General features: G+C 35.0%; 1 protein-coding gene across 1 annotated transcript in view; it reads right to left on the reverse strand.

Annotated features, from left to right (window-relative positions):
• LOC148954007 (parathyroid hormone/parathyroid hormone-related peptide receptor-like) overlaps positions 1 to 16,659 on the reverse strand; it is a 405,761-nt gene that overhangs the window by 230,293 nt on the left and 158,809 nt on the right. Inside the window, exon 4 of the mRNA XM_089086079.1 lies at positions 14,871 to 14,962. Within this exon, the coding sequence (XP_088942205.1) occupies positions 14,871 to 14,962 (92 nt within the window). The remainder of the gene's footprint in view (positions 1 to 14,870; positions 14,963 to 16,659) is intronic.

Raw genomic sequence — 16,659 nt, forward strand, 5'->3', positions numbered from 1 at the left:
TGTCCCTTCTTCCATAATTTTCTTACTTCTGTTCTGAATTTTCCCATTTTTTTTTGTTTCTTAGAAGTAAAACGAAATTTTCTTAAATTCAAAATTTTTCCATAGTAGAGAAAAAAGGGGATCTTCAAAATTCTTAATTTTTCCATGGAAGAGGAAAAATCTCAGCTTCTATTCTAAATCTTGATCTAAAACAAAGATTAACAGGAAAAAAAGATTTGTTGTGAATATAAAATGAAAATTTGTCCCTTCTTCCATAATTTTCTTACTTCTGTTCTGAATTTTCCCATTTTTTTCGTGTCGTAGAAGTAAAAAAAAATTTTCTTCAATTCTAAATTTTGCCATAGTAGAGAAAAAAAGGGTTCTTTCTATTAATTTTTCCACGGAAGAGGAAAAATCTCAATTTCTATTCTGAATCTTGCTGTAGATTATATTTTATCTACACGTCGTAACTGTTATCTATGTAAAAACAATTGTAAATAAAAACTGAAAATTTGTCCATTATTCAATAATTTTCTTACTTCTGTTCTGAATTTTCCCTTTTTTGTGGTTACGTAGAAGTAAAAAAATGCTCTTAAATTCTAAATTTTTCCATAGTAGAAAAAAGGGTCCTCTCTTCAATTTTTAATTTTTCCACAGAAAAGGAAAAAACTCAACTTCTATTTTGAATCGTTCCATGGTTATATTTTATCTACAAGTCGAAACTGTTACCTGTGTAAAACAATATAGTAATAGACAATGAAATTGCAGACAAAATAAAAATATTCTAATCTTTCAATGTCATATTCTCTTTATTCTTGACAGCAAATACGTCTTTATTTTTATTACACAACTGCTGCCATCTATTCTATTATAGTTATAGATGACGGCATAACTGACAGTTCTGCCATCTATTCTGATTCATTTATATACGGCAGCACAGATGATTTTTTTTAGCTAGGTGACACTATGTTAGGTTTGGTCGGGTTCAGTAAGAGTGCGCGCGCGCTCTTAGTGAACCCTAACGAACCTAACTTAAAATTCGTTAACATAGTGTCACCTAGCTAAAAAAATCATCTGTGCTTCCATCTATAAATGAATCGGAATAGATGGCAGAACAGTCAGTTATTCTGCCATCTATAACTATAATTGATTTTTCCCGTTATTTCTCAACTATTTGTTTTGTAGAATTTCTCAAAATATATTTTGGATGTCTGGTGATACATTATTAATGCATAAAATAAGGTATATCCAGTTACTTAAAAAAAACCTTCAGTGCCGTAGACGGTACTTCCGAATTATCCGGTACACACTCGAGAAGGTTGCTAAATTTAAGTTCTAAGAAAGCCAGTTTCATACTCACAAAGACAAATGACGGGTGATATTCGTACTTGTTCATGATTCAGAAAACAAGTTAGTTGACTCAATTTATAAATATGAAGCTGAAACAATTAAGACGCTTGTGGTGCATTTTACCATTACATAACAAACAGCCCTATGAGGTAGTAAATATGTACATTTTACCATGGAATTAAAAAAAATTCCCCCCTCCCCCTCCCCTACTATAGTATTGCACAAGACTCAGGTATGCATAATAAAGTCTTTAGGGACTAGTAGTTTCAATAGTATGCCCCCCCTCCAATGGGTCTTGTGGAATCTAGTGAGCCTCCAATACTTTTCTTTATTTATTTTACATTTTTGGGGGCACCTGGTTCTGATTTAGAGTCTGGATCCATGTTATTTAAATGAAATTAAAAAAGAGAAACCCTAAAGGTATTTTAGACCCGAAAATCTTCTGAATTCCTCTTCCCTCCCCTAGTACAAAATTCACTCACTTTTTCTTCTCTGTTAATAATATACGATTAATTTTCTATGTTTTATTGACCTCGGTGGTTCTTAATGAATTTACATTGGTCTATAAATAAAAAGTCCTCAAACAAAATGAACAGGGCTCTTCTCTTCACAAAAAAAAATTATTGACATGGCATAAATTTGACCTCAAATAACGAGAACTAGTATTTTCAAACTAGTTGAAAAAAAATCTCATTGATATGCCTTAAGTTTTAACCCAAATGACTATAATTCTATTTCTAATATTAAACTCAATGAAATAAAATAAGTACTTTTCTTAAAAAATACATGGCTATTTCTTTTCAATCCTTCCCTCCCCTCGTCTTAAAAAAATATCATTTCGTTTCCACAGTGTAAAATACACCATCTTGTATTCGTCTCTAGTGAAAGTAGCTCTTTGAACGCCATAGCCTTCAAAACGTATTACATTCGTTTTGATGTTGCAAGCCGCTAAATTTTTCGGGATACAACGCTTTAGTATTAAGTATAGTGTTACAGTGTTCTAATGGAATTTTATTGAAGAAATTGTTGCTTAAACAATTTCTTCAATTCCATTCACTAAGCATACTAAAAAAAACTTACCTTTTTCATAGAATCACTATAGTCCAAATTGCTTTTCTGAGACATAAATTATTTACTTAAATATTCTGCACCAGTCGAGTATTGTTAAGCTAATGACAATATTATTATTGATTTCTCACCTTATATGTACATTTCAGAAGGTCATGGGTTTCCCCCATAGTCCCAGTTTCATATCAAGAAAAGATTAACCAATCACAATAGCTATTACCCAAGAGAGATTTTTCCAAAGTGTTCCCTTGTTGAGAAACTAGTTAGGTTTTCCCAAAATTGTTCACAAACATGTTATGTAACTAGGGTTCTTCCCAAGGTCTCTGTTGACAAAAACATTTCTGGGTTTTCCCCCGTGACCTTGAATTTGAGACTCAGGGACTACGTACTCCCAATCAAAGGCATATAGCAGCATTTTAAATATAACCCCGCTCCCTACTGATATTCAAAAGGGTTTAAAAACTGCCAATCATCCACTGCCTGAGAATTTTAGTGCTTCAATTCCAGACCAAGAATTTGATATACAGGCCACAATGCGGCAATCAATTGAGAATACAAGGGCTTCGTTTGGATCCAAGTACACTGATTGCAGTTATTTCCTTAAGGCACGATAAAATCGGCTAGGTACGTGCTTCAAATAGCTTCCCAGGACAAGTCTGTAGACCAGTCTCTGAAAGCTTCATTTTCAAAACCTATCTAGCAAAAGTAGCTGAACTAGAAATGTGTTTTGGGTGGCATTTAGGGTATTCTGTTTATAAGAAGCAACTTTTTATGAGAAATAGGTATAATAATAAACTATGCTGGAGGAAAAAGGCCACACAATCAAAAACTTTTATTCTATAGCCTAGGGTTACATATGACCTAATTAAGGGGTAGAAGGCTCATTTTGATAGTCAAAAGGACACATGCCCTATTCCCTACATTGAATCTTTGCTAAAAATTCCATCAATTAAACTTCATCCCTGAATTTTAGCTAAAAACAAAATACTTTTTCTCCTTTCGAATATTCGTTCCTTTTTTCATAATTAAAATTTAGCAAATAACGCAGGTGTTATAAAAGTGTCCCTTTTTCACGACTAACTAAGAACCAATAACTTATGTTGACCGATTACAATAGAACTAGTAAGAATTTAGCTCATCTTCCTAAGAAATCAGGGATTTAGTGTAAATACAATTCTATCGACTTGATCAGAAAAAGTATCACATTTTTGTTCAACGATTTACTCAGCTTAAGCGCTAATAATCAAGGGTTTAGTTTACCAGCTGGTAAGAATGCATCCTTATCCATTAATGTAATGCCAGCTGTTCACTTTAAGTCCAAAATCTAACTGATATTAAGTTATGCTTAACCCTTGTTGTCGGTATAAGCTTCAAAGTGCTTTAATAGGAGTCATGGCTCTTACAGTAAAGCATATTTTGACGTGATAAAAAAGAGATAAATTTATCGGCGATGAAACTTTTTTTATGGGGGAGGAGGGATGGGGTTTTAGCTGTTAATTCAACATAGTGTTATAGCAGCTGGAATTTGACTATAATCTTGCTTCTTTTTTTGGGTAGGGGAGGGGAGGTATTCTTAATATAGTTAGAACCTTACCTGCATATAAGCAGAAATCCAAGTTTCCTTCAAATTTCTTATACCACTCATGGTTTTAAAACCTTGCTGAACCTTCAAAATCTAATATAGGACGAATTGGGAAGTTCTTTCAATAACCGTTTTTATACCCCCAAGGGACAAAGAGAATTGGCCGGTTCCCGCTACAAGAACAGCGGGTCACGTGACATTTCTGTTTCTTGGCAATAGCGGGACACCTTATGTTTACGAACAAACCTACTTTCATAGGAAAATCAATAGATGTCTAGACTCTTTAACGGTTCTGGTCATAGAAAATGGCAGAAAAATCCCTTGTTTGTTGAAACGAAATAGTCGTGTGTGGTTAAGTTCGATAATACAGGGTGATGAACAATTGGGACTATGCTCTTTCTTGAGGAGGGCCCTGAAGGTTTTTTCCTGGCCCTCGCGGGTTTTTCAGGAAAACACTCTCTATTACGTAATACACAAAGCCGATTACATAAAAAACAAAAGTAAACATGATTTAATGGGCCCCTCAAGATTTTTTCCTTCCCCTGAAGTTTTTTAAGAATCAAAGAAACTATTATGTAACAAGCAAAAGTAAACCAACCCTACTAGTTAAAAACCAAAAGTAAACAAAATTCATCATGTAACAGACACCTGCATCTCTTAGAAAACATTCCCTACGAAGTAGGTGTACTATACCGTTACAGGTGCGCTACCGTGTAAGACCCAGGTGTGCATTATAACGTCTTGAAGGATTTGCAACCTCAGGCTTACCCCCTATGGGCTTCCTTAAAAGCATTATGCTGTCACTACTCTTGTCACGCTTATGTGGAAAAATTGAATAGTTTCATGTATGGAGAAGTTTATATTAAATTACTTAAAGAGAATAAAACTGGTAATTCCAAAAATATTTGCATACATTTTGACAAGAGATTACAACAATTCAAAAACCTTAAAAAAGAAAACCAAAAGTTTGATGAATTATATTATTCCCCCCCCCCCCACAAGAATGAACGTATTATTTTTGTATCTATGACACATAAACCATTACAAATACAAAGTATTTAGGACATGAAAAAAAAAAGGCTGAAAAGTTTTTTAAGTTCAGTTCAGATTCGCTAAAGTTATTGTGCAAACTGCGAAAATATTTATGGTGGCCGAGCAATAATTTTAAGGTTTTAATTCCAACTAGTAAAATGCAAAAAAATGAACATTCGCATTTCTTATAAATGATGATTCTTTGGAAGCACCTGAACTATCAAACGTTAAAAATACTGAGCAGCAGCACGAATAAATTAAATTCACAATGAGTGAAAATCAACCTGGACCGTCAAATGAGATAAGACCAATACGGGCAGCTAAAGCAAAAGGCGTTGCTAAATTGTCTGAAGTAATCGAAATCCAAAATCAAGAAGAAAGACAAACCTAGTTAGAAGACAAGCGGCGTCGAGAATCTGAGCGAGTCAAAAACGAAAAATCTGAACGAGTCAAAAATGAAAATGAAGAGCAAAGACAGTACATCCCCTGATTTTTTCCTGGCCATAGAGCCTTACGGGGGAGTTTATATTGAAGCGTATTTTGTTGGGTTTATTGATTGAATAAATTGATAGATTGATTGGGATTTTTAGATGGATAAGGTCATCAAAGCCTACCATACCTTTATTTTTAAAAAACAAAGGCTCGACAATATGAATTTCATCATGAGGAAAGACAGGTCGAGGGAAAACGAACCAAACAAATCGAAAATGATAGAGATGATAATTGGCTTCTGGATTTTGACATGGATAATGTCATTAATGCCTATCGAACCTTTAAAAATCAAAAACCTTGACTTGATAAATTGCTGAAGACAAAGAAGTTTTTGTCCCACCACCTGAACAATTAAAAGAAACAAAAGTTCGGCGATATGTCTTTAATAACGACAAAAGACAAGTCGAGGCAAATGAAAATGATTTTGTCCCATCACCTGAACAATTCAAAAGAATAAATGGGTCATCAATGCTTACCATAACTTTGAATATCAAAAACCCGAACTAGATAAATAGTTGGAAAAAAAGAAGGTCTTTTCCCACCACCTGAACAATTAAAAGAGACAAAAGTTTGACGATATGTCTTTCATAATGACAAAAAAACAAGTCAAGGCAAAAGTTAAGGATTCAATAAAAAAAACTTAATATTGCTAAGGTGCCACTTCTAATTTAAGGTCCATTTGGACTTCATGACATCAAGAAATGACGCAAATTGTTTGCGTTTAGAAGATAACCGACAGTGAGAATCCATATATAGAAGCTTGGCGAGTGCCGGGGCCTGATGGCGAAGCCACCGGGGATATAACATATATTTACTGAAGAACGACAATATATAATATATATTTACTACAAGTTTAAAGATATAAGATGTAATAAAAGCAGAATCATATATCATATGCGCATATTGTATGTACATTCATTAGCCCTCGGTTGCAGTATACATGTTGTTAACAATGCTAGATTGAAATTATCTACACTTTATTAGAAAATGCGCTTTATTAGAAAAAGTAATGCATTAATTGCAAATTACCTCAGGCTAAAAAAAGAACAAATCCACTTTCGTGAATAAGATAAGGGGTAATATTAAAATGCTCATTACCAAAATCTCGTTAGACCAAGCCTTTTATGCTTTGGGAGACACTGAAGAACGACAAACTATGACTTCGTCATCACAGGAGTTAACTTCTCATTCTTTTTAGATTTAAACAAAACCTGGATCTCAATGACATAATTAGATAGACGTGATCTAATCAGGAGTTGGAAGGAAAAGAGAATATCAATTTCTGTAGCGGATAGCTCTGGATTTGTAATTGATTAAGAGACGACTAATGATGTCGGTAAATAGAAAATTGGGAGACACATCTCTCCATGCCATCCAATTCTGTGATTAAACAGAAAAAAAAACGCTGAAAATTCATTTTAGGATAGGTAACACATAAATTTTATTCATTAATGCATTTGCAAATGAAAAAAATCTTTATTTATCCTCATTCATAAATTGTATATTGTGTAATGCCTAACGTTACTTACATAAGCTTGTAGCTTGAAAACAATTTACCAAATTTCATAAAACTCCCCCTTCAATTTGCTAATTTATTATTTCTAGTTTTGACTTGACTAACAATATGTAATTCTAATGGTTCTCAAATAAAATTAATCCAAAAAGATATATTTCTTTTAAGTAACATAGATTTCTAATGTGTAAATTAACAAGGGCGGTTTATCTTGTTGTAAAGATAGGAAGCCCAAGATTCCCTTAATCGGCCAATGGAATTCGAAAAACAAAATGAAAGCTATTAGGGATGAATGACTAAGACAATAACAAACAAACATGATAGTGTTTGATTGAAATTATTGGAAGTCAAGAGTAGAAGCGATAATCCAATGTTCGTCTAATTGGTTGGAACATGAGGTCAAGTTAGTACAATATACAATTTGATAACAGGCTACTATAATTTTGCATCTCTACCAAAATTCTACTATTAAAAGATTATTTTATCAGGGTTTTACTTACAAGCAACTTTGTTTTACTTCTCTCTTTCCTTGGTAATCGAAGTACAAGATGGACTTTTAATTGTTCTGCTCTTTTAAAGTTTAATTGATGCTCTTGTTACGCAATTTTTGGCGCACTTGGTGCAATTGGAGATTCAAACTTAAAAAAAAAGAGAAATGGCCTAACATTGAGCTGTAACCCGTCCCCTCCCAAGTTATACGCAAAATAAAGTATTGACTAGACTCACTTCAAATACAATACCAGTTTTATTTTCAAATTAGTATTTAATTTTTTCTAATCATAGCGGCGAACGGTAAGTAAAAAAGCGTCTCTTTTCCATTAGTAACCGAAGCTGTAACAAACAATTATTTTAGAAAAGGGGTAAAATATTTAAGTAAAATGGGTGTAATCTTGGTTTAATTTATACTACCCTATCCAACGACCATATTAGCTTTATTAGGGGAGGGGGATTACTACTTTCCATCCTCACAAGAAGAATGTTCATGAATTCATCTTTATTGTTCTTTTTTCTTCTTGTTCTTCTTTTTTTTATTGAACCACTGGCTTTAAGATACCGAGACAGAGCTCATTCGAATGTGATATATATATATATATATATATATATATATATATATATATATATATATATATATATATATATATATATATATATATATATATATATATATATATATATATATATATATATATATATATATATATATATATATATATATATATATATATATATATATATATATATATATATATATATATGATATACTGGTCGTTAGCAGGCATAAGGGCGTTAGCCCCACTAATATATATGGTACTTTCTGTCTGTTTTAAGTTTGACCTGGTTATTTACTGCAATATCTGTTCGATTTGAATTTCATTTACTCATTATATTGATTTATGGTCGTTTTAATCTTGAATTATTATTTTACTTTTTTTCTGCTAATGTTTGGCTTAATGTAGGTCTTAACTTTTCTTTGAAAACTTTTCCCATGACAAAGTTAGTTAAATGAATCTCTGTTGGTTTTTAATTGACATTTTTTGTTTCTTTTTAATTGGTTGGTAAAAGAATATTTTAAGATCTTTTTTTCGGCTTTTCTCTATAAGAACCAAGATTTTGGGTTGAACTTTATATATTGGGCAAAATTTTGCACCCAATTTTATCAATAGATGTACTTTAGGGCTTAAGATGAATAGGTACGAGAAATAACAATAAAATAAATAGTTGGGAAATCGGCATGACCTTTGGGTTCTCTATTGGGCTGAAGGAATTCTGACCCTCATCATTTTATAGCCGTGAGTATGCACAATATTAATCAACTATCCCCCTCAAAATGCTCATAAAGTTCCATAAACTGAATTCCATTAGCCTTTCCTGAAAAAACTTTTGGTGACCTTGGATGCATATTGTATCTGTTGATTTAGTTTAACATTCCATTGGTGTTTTAATTTTATACCGTTCACCGTTCCTGAGATGTCGAGGATGCACTCTTTTGAAGGGCTTGGATACCACTTGGGGCTTGGGCTTGGAGTAGCGTCTATTGATTCAGTTCAACATCCCCAACGACACGCCCTGTAAGTTCCACTGTAATACCCTTAGCTTTTCCTGGGATAGTAATGGGGTGTTGGATGTTGGGACACTAATAGACATTGAAGTTCCATGGCAGAATTACACTATTCTGGTGATAGTAGTAGCTCACACGGGTCAGATTAGGGTAGTCTGGTCCGAAAAGTATGCAAGCCGGCTGACAAAAAAAGCATCTGAATCTTGGTTTTTAGAATGTTAAAAGCTGCAAGCTGGAATCCAAGCAGCTACTTTTTGCACGAGAAATCTTAAAAGTATAGAATCAACATTGACTGTGTGTCATAAATGTCAATAAATAGGGGCCTTTCCGAAGGACTGAACAACAATGAAAGTGATTCATTCCATTTTTACAACTTGGACCCCACTGGTGGCGCAGGCCAGCATGGAGCTGGATAATTCTTAAATACTCTTACTGCAAATTTTGTCTAAACATGGGAGCCAGTATCATCTTTTATCGCAAAAATTAAACTCAGATGCCTTGTAAGTCCCACTCACCATCATCACCGCGTATGCCATGTATGCTTTGCTAACAAGGGACAGTGGTAATAGGCTAAAATATGCCTTGTGCTACGACCTCTAAAGGACTATTGAAAATACACCAAGGCGAGACACGTTTTTCGTCACCAGAGAATGGAATGCTCGATTTGGCCGAGCAAATCCTTATACGACCATAGAAGTAGGGCGCCACACCATAGATAACAGACGCAATGATGGAGAAAGGTTTCCGCAGCTAGCCAAGTACAACAATCTCTGTGTAAAAGAAACTCTCTTTGAACACAGGAAACTTCATCTCGTTACATGACGCTGGAACAACGGCCGAACAACATCTCACATCAGTCATATCCTAGCAAGCAGGCAATGGAGAAGCTCTTACTTAGACGTTGGAGCATACAGAGGACCAGATACGAAGTCATTAAACGGATACGACCACTATCTACTTTTGTGTAAAATCCGGCATCGTCTAAGCAAGCAGAGGTGGCAGAAAAGAGAGAAGCACTTTAATGTGTCAATACTTAAATGTCCAGAAATCAACACCAATTTCGAGACAAAGCACAGCAACCAATTTGAAGTTTTAAATCAATTGTCTGAAGTTGACCAAGAATGGGAACAGATAAAAACTACTACCCAAAAATGTAGCCGAGAAAGTCCTTGGGCACACAAAGCAGACGGAAAGAAATCTAGATTTTTGACCACACTATAAAACTAGTTAAAAAAAAGTGCCCATCGCTGATGACACGAAGAAACCTTTGAAAGCAGTCTGCAAAACAGTTAAACAATCAATGAAACAGGACATAGAACAGTATTGGGCAAACCACGCAAATGTTCTTGAAGATAGGTCGAAAAATCATAATAGCAGGAAAATGTTTTAATTGCCAGAAGAAGAACCAGAAAAAAACCCTTCAACAGTTGAAACACTGAAAAATAAGTGTGGGAAAATCATTCAGTCAGGAGAAGGGCATTTGAAACGCCTGTTAGAATCTTCTCCGAGCTACTGAAACCCGTCAAAGCCCTATATAATATTTATCCCTGTCAGATGCTGCTAGGTATCCTTACGATATCAACTTGGACCCAACAAGCCTCCCGGAAGTGCTAAAATCGCTTAAGCATACGAAGAGTAATAAGATACCAGGAGAGAATGGGATCCCAACTGAGACTGAAAAGACATCACCAGCTCAATCATGCCAGCTAACCAACTTATTTGTGGTGGACTACAAAGACTTCCCAATATATTGAAAGTAGCAGTCCTGGTTCAACTCTACAAAAAAAGACGACAAGGCTGCTTGTGGCATCTTCTTAATTGAGCATGCAAAAAAAAAATCTTGTGTTTCAATCTCTTAAATAGATTTTAAGACGCACCGCAGCTAATCCATCCTAAACAGGCAGGCTTCAGACCAGGGATGGTCTGCTTGGAGCAGATATTCTTGATCTGATTCATTCAGAAATAGTTTAACAGATATTACCTACCACTGCTCGTCACTTCCATTGACTTCCTTGGGGCTTTTGACTCCTAGATCATACAGGAACTATGGAGGATTATGGCTGAGGATGGAGCTGCACAGGACCTCATTGACATACTTTGAATTAGGTGCACCGAAGCCAGGAACTGTTTCTTTATTTCCCATCGACACTCCCAAGTTTCAGCTGATTTTAGGGTTAAACAGTAATCTCCCCTATAACCCACATTATTCAACTACGCGATAGATAGGGTAAGTCTTTAGACAACTGGACGATATTTTAAGTCCTTGACAGGCTTATATTGTAGATGACGTTGCCTTTCTGGAAATAACCGCCAACGGTTTGAAACACATGGTTGATAATGTCTCTGAATCCTCGAAACTCATTGCGCTTATCATAAGCAGCTCAAAGAATAAAGTGATGACCCTCATCCATTGTGCTTCATGTCAAATCATATTAAACGGCAAACCATTTGAAAATGTCGAGGAAGTCAAATACCTTGGGTCCACTGTAATGCCAGATGGTGAGGCTGGAAAAGGTATTTCTACCCGCATACCAAAGGTTTGGGGAGTCTTCACCAGTATAAAAAAAGGGTGTTAAGTTGTTATAGGGTAGACGTGGGATCTCAACAAAATCCAAAGTCAGAGTCTATATAGCATCCATTCAAGCTGTACTACTGTACGTTAACAAGGCGTGGGCGCTCAAGGCAGAAAAGGCATTCGATCCCCGCTGCCTTCTTTATATACTCCGAATCAACAGGTGGTCTAGAATTCCCAATAGCGGATTAAGAGGCCATTATGCCGGTCTAAGGAACTACCTTTCTTCATTAAAAGATATCGTCTCAAGCTTATTGGCCACACCTCGAGTCATCCCAAAGGTAAGATATGTTAAAAGTACTCATGAGCGAGCCAGTATCCTCTTGAAGACGACAGCCGGGAGAACAGGACACGAATTTTTGGCCAAAATTCAAGGAGGATCTGAAATGATGCGGAGGCTTCCAGGGGCTTGGTCGGAGATGGCGCAGGGGCTGTCTGAAGATCACAGGGGAGGTTGCAATCGACATATTGAATTGGTCGTCAGAAGTAATTCCAAGATCCAATGGGACACCGTCAAGTATTCACCAAATGTAAAAAGCAAAGTATGTAGTAGTAGTAGTAGCAGTAATTGCAGTAGTAGTATTCGTAGTAGTAGTAGTAGTAGTCGTAGTAGTAGTAGCAGTAGAAGTAGTAGTAATAGTAGTAGTAGCAGTAGAAGTAGTAACAGTAGTAGTAATAGTAGTAGTAGTAGTGGTAGTAGTAGTAGTCGTCGTAGTCGTAATAATAATAGTAGTAGTAGTAGTAGTAGTAGTTGTAGTAGTAGTAGTAGTAGTAGCAGAAGTAGCAGTAGTAATAGCAGGAGTAGTAGTAGTAGTAGTAGTAGTATTAGTAGTAGTAGCAGTAGTATTAGTATTGGTAGTAGTCGTAGTGGTAGTAGTAGTAGTAGTGGTAGCAATAGCATTATCAGTTGTAGTAGTAGTAGTAGTAGTAGTAGTAGTAGTAACAGTAGTGGTAGTAGTAGTAGTAGTAGTAGTAGTAGTGGTAGTAGTAGTAATAGTAACAGTAGAAGTAGTAGCAACAGTAGTAGTAGTAGTAGTAGTAATAACAGTTGTAGTAGTGGTAGTAGTGATAACAGTAGTAGTAGGTAGTAGTAGTAGTAGTAGTACTAGTAGTAGCAGCAGTAGCAGTAGCAATTCGTTTTGAGTTTCACTATTTATTTGATAGTGATTTATGGTAGTTTTACGCTTGGAAGATTATTTGACTTTATTTCTGCTCATGTTTGGCTTAATGGAGCTCTTTACTTTTCTTTGAAAAACATTTTTGTGGAAAAAGTACTTTAAATTAATTTCTGTTTATTTTTTATTGACATAGTCTTTTTCATAAAAAAAATATTTTATATCTTTTCAGTTTTTTTTTCTGTAAGAATCCATAGTTTGGATTGCTATTTGTATGTTGGAGAAACTTTTTCAACAATTTTTAATCCCGACAAGAAGTATTTTTTAATTCAATTTTAAACTTTCTCAAGTTGACCTGAAAAATAGACCTTAATATCATGCCCAAAGATTCTATCTATGCTCTTTGACAGCCTGGGTACATTTCCACTTTATTTATTTATATAAATTGTAAGAGCAGAAGTAGTAATAGTAGTAGCCCCGAAAGTTTCAACTTAATACCCCCAGTCTTTCTCGATAGTCGGTTGAGTTGTCTTATTGTTAACCATAAACACAATGCCCTTTGATTTAGTTTAAAGCAACACTTAGTTTTAAAGCATAATAGGACAACAACATAATTGTGGGGGGTTAACTTGCCCAATATCCCTAAGACATATTTGTTGGACCAATCTACTATGCCGACCGAAATATTTGTCTTAATAGTTTGACTGGATGTGTTTGGAAAATGAATGGGCTTGAGAAAAGGGCTCCAATCTCTTTTAACTCTTAAAAGGGCACCAAAACCTTTAATTTTGAATCAAATTAGCTCCTTTTAAATTTTCAATGATATTCCTAGTTATTATAGAGTGGTGCTGCCTATGTTATTGCTTCTATGCGCTTTTGAAAACCTACATGCATACAGTTTTTTCATTTAATTGAAACTCCTAAACGTTCCATAAAAGTTTCACCTTAATACCCTTAGCGTCATTAGTTACAGTAACTGTAGTGGTAGCATTAAAAGTATACACATAGTGCCTTCTGGCTACTTCAAAATCCCCACAACTTACCTTTAAATGTCTAAATTAATAATATAAGTTGTTCTTCAGATATGGCTTCTTCACCTTTTGGAAAACCCACATTCTCATTGGTTGTTTTGATTTTGCTCAATATCTGTCCAAATATTGCTGAATAACTTACCCTTATCGCCCGTAGCATGTACACTCACAGTAGTTGTAGGAATATTAGCAGCAATGTGGACCCCTCAACTTTGGTGTTTTTAATATCCCCTTCAACATATGCAAAAAGTTTCAACTTAACACAGTGTACCATTCTTAAATTACTTCAGGTTCGTCCTCTTGACAACCTGTGTAGACATAGTGTGTTTCAAATTAGTTCCATACAGTGTCTATATATCCCAAATTTTCATCTTAATATTCTTAGTTTTAATAACAGCATTATTTCCCTGGTTTTACACGGGGGAATTTTCCATGAGGAGGGAAGTTCCAAGGGAGTGAATTTGTCAGGGGAAATTATACACTGGGAGAATTTGCCAGAATTCTTATACAAAGTTCTTTTTCTATGTTTTGCTCTTTCTTTTCCGTCTCAATCTTAAGCGCAGAGTAGCTAAGATTAATTGTACGGGGTAAATTTTCACTGGAATTAAATTGCCTAGAGGATATTTCCAGGGGGAGGGGGTTTCTCCGTGGAGATGGGGCTTGATTTCCTGGCGTTGTTTGAAAAAGATCAGAAATTGAATAAAAAAACAAATTTTTTTCAAATGAAAGTAAGGATTAACATTAAAACTTAAAACGAACAGAAATTATTACGTATATAAAGGGGGTTGTCCCCTTCTCAACACCCAGCTCTTTACGCTAAAGTTTGAATTGTGTCCCAATTCTTTAATAATGACTCCTGAAACACAAGGGCCTTTGATTAGAACAATAAGACGTTTTTTTAAAAGTACTAAAAAACTTTAGCGTAAAGAGCGAGCAGTTAAGGAGGGGGCAACCCCATTTATCTACATAATAATTTCTGTTCGTTTTAAGTATAATGTTGCTCCTTACTTTCAGTTGAAAAAACTTGTTTTTTTTTATTTCTTCAAAGATTAAAAACCAACTTGAAAATAGTTTTACCTGAACGTACAATAGATGATTAGCGCCGCAATAGAAGCTGCCAAAGAGACAGAATAACCAATGACATATACACCATTGACTTGCTGCCAAACCTTCAAATAGAAGTATAATTAATATAAAATACAAACAAAGAAAAAATTGCATGCTTTTTATCCAGGGCGATAACAAGCAGGTGATATCACTGACGTTACAGATCACACTCTTGAGAATTCCGTTTAAACTTAGTTCGCTTGGCTGTCCTATTTCATAAAGCATTTTCTATTACGCGTTACCACTACAGAGAAATACAAAAAATACTACTGCTTCTGCTAACCAATGCACTGGAGTACCAAGCCACCTAGGGCCAAAACAGCTACGCATGCTCCTCCTCCTCCCCAATTTATTCAAAGCCTCTCTCTTTACACCATGCCAGGAAGTTCCTATTTCCCTTAAATTTCTTCTTACGACATGTAACTGTGTTGTAATATATAGGTAACTGCGTTGAAGTTTGGTTTCTACATATTATTTATATATATTATTTACTGCGCCCTATAGTGGCAGCGCGAGCGGATGTGGGTGACAATCAATTCGGTTTCCGGTCCGGTCTTGGTGTTCAGAATGCACATGCAACTTTTATTTCAATTGTTGAAAAGTTTAAGAAACGAAAAACTCCGTTATTCGTCTGCTCAATAGACATATCTAAGGCGTTTGATTCTGTCTTACATTCGCAAGCAGTCCTGTCACTACTAAGGACAAGAGTTGATCGCTTTGTTTGTAATTGTCTATGGAATTGGTATCGAAAATCTCAAGTAAGAAATCGGTCAGCGAGACAGCTTTCTGGACCTATAGATACACGTAGGGGTGTTAAACAAGGCTCAGTAATCAGCCCTGTGATATTTAACAGTGCAATATGTTCTGCGACAAAATTGATAGAAGATTTTTTGATAGATGATGGAATTGATGCTTGTCATCTATCTTACGCAGATGATCTACCTTTGATAAGTGATAACTTAGAATCTTTACAGAAAGCTATTAATGCCAGGTCGTCTGCACTTGGTGATATTGGGCTAACAATTGAGCCGTCCAAGACTGAATTCGTCGTTTTGAACTACGAAACATTGCCAAATCGTGTTGTTGATGTTTGCGGGAAGACAGTACTCCAAAAGAATAAGTTTGAGTATCTAGGACTCCGATATTGGAATTCTATCAAAGCTACTAAAAATCTACGTAATTATTGCACCACTTAAAGAAAAACTATGGAAAACTTACAGTATGCTAGCACGAACTAAAGGTCAACTTGACAAAATTACGCTCGGTCGTCTCTGTAATGCCATGTTCGCGCCACATGTTTTTTTTTAACTCCTTTATGGAATTGCTTTAGTAAAACCGAACGTAACCAAATTCGTTCAATTTTTTTTCGGTATTCCAAATATTTATTAGGAATTCCCATATGGTTCAGAAACTCATATGTTTCGCAGAGGTGCTATATTTTTGAGATAAGTAAGAAAATTGATGAGTTGTATACCCGTTTTAAAAGTCAAAATAGAACAATCCACGACTTTCCATTGGCTAGTCTTGTGCATTAAAATCATGATTTTGATTTCGTTTGTTTTTCTCTTTTCCATAGTTATCGCAGTTTAATTTTGTTTTGTAGCGTTGTGTGATTTTTTTGTTATTTTTTCTTTTGTTTTTATAACTCCTTCGAGCATTTACATTGTATTTGTATGAAGAATTGAAATAAAATTTTTATTATTATTATTATTATAGTGGAGTAAGGAAAATAGTAGGAAAATATACAAACAAAAAGAAA

Source organism: Artemia sp. Qi Xiang Cuo, chromosome 3 (assembly GCF_049724085.1).
Source record: "Artemia sp. Qi Xiang Cuo chromosome 3, ASM4972408v1, whole genome shotgun sequence".
NCBI lineage: Eukaryota > Metazoa > Arthropoda > Branchiopoda > Anostraca > Artemiidae > Artemia > Artemia sp. Qi Xiang Cuo.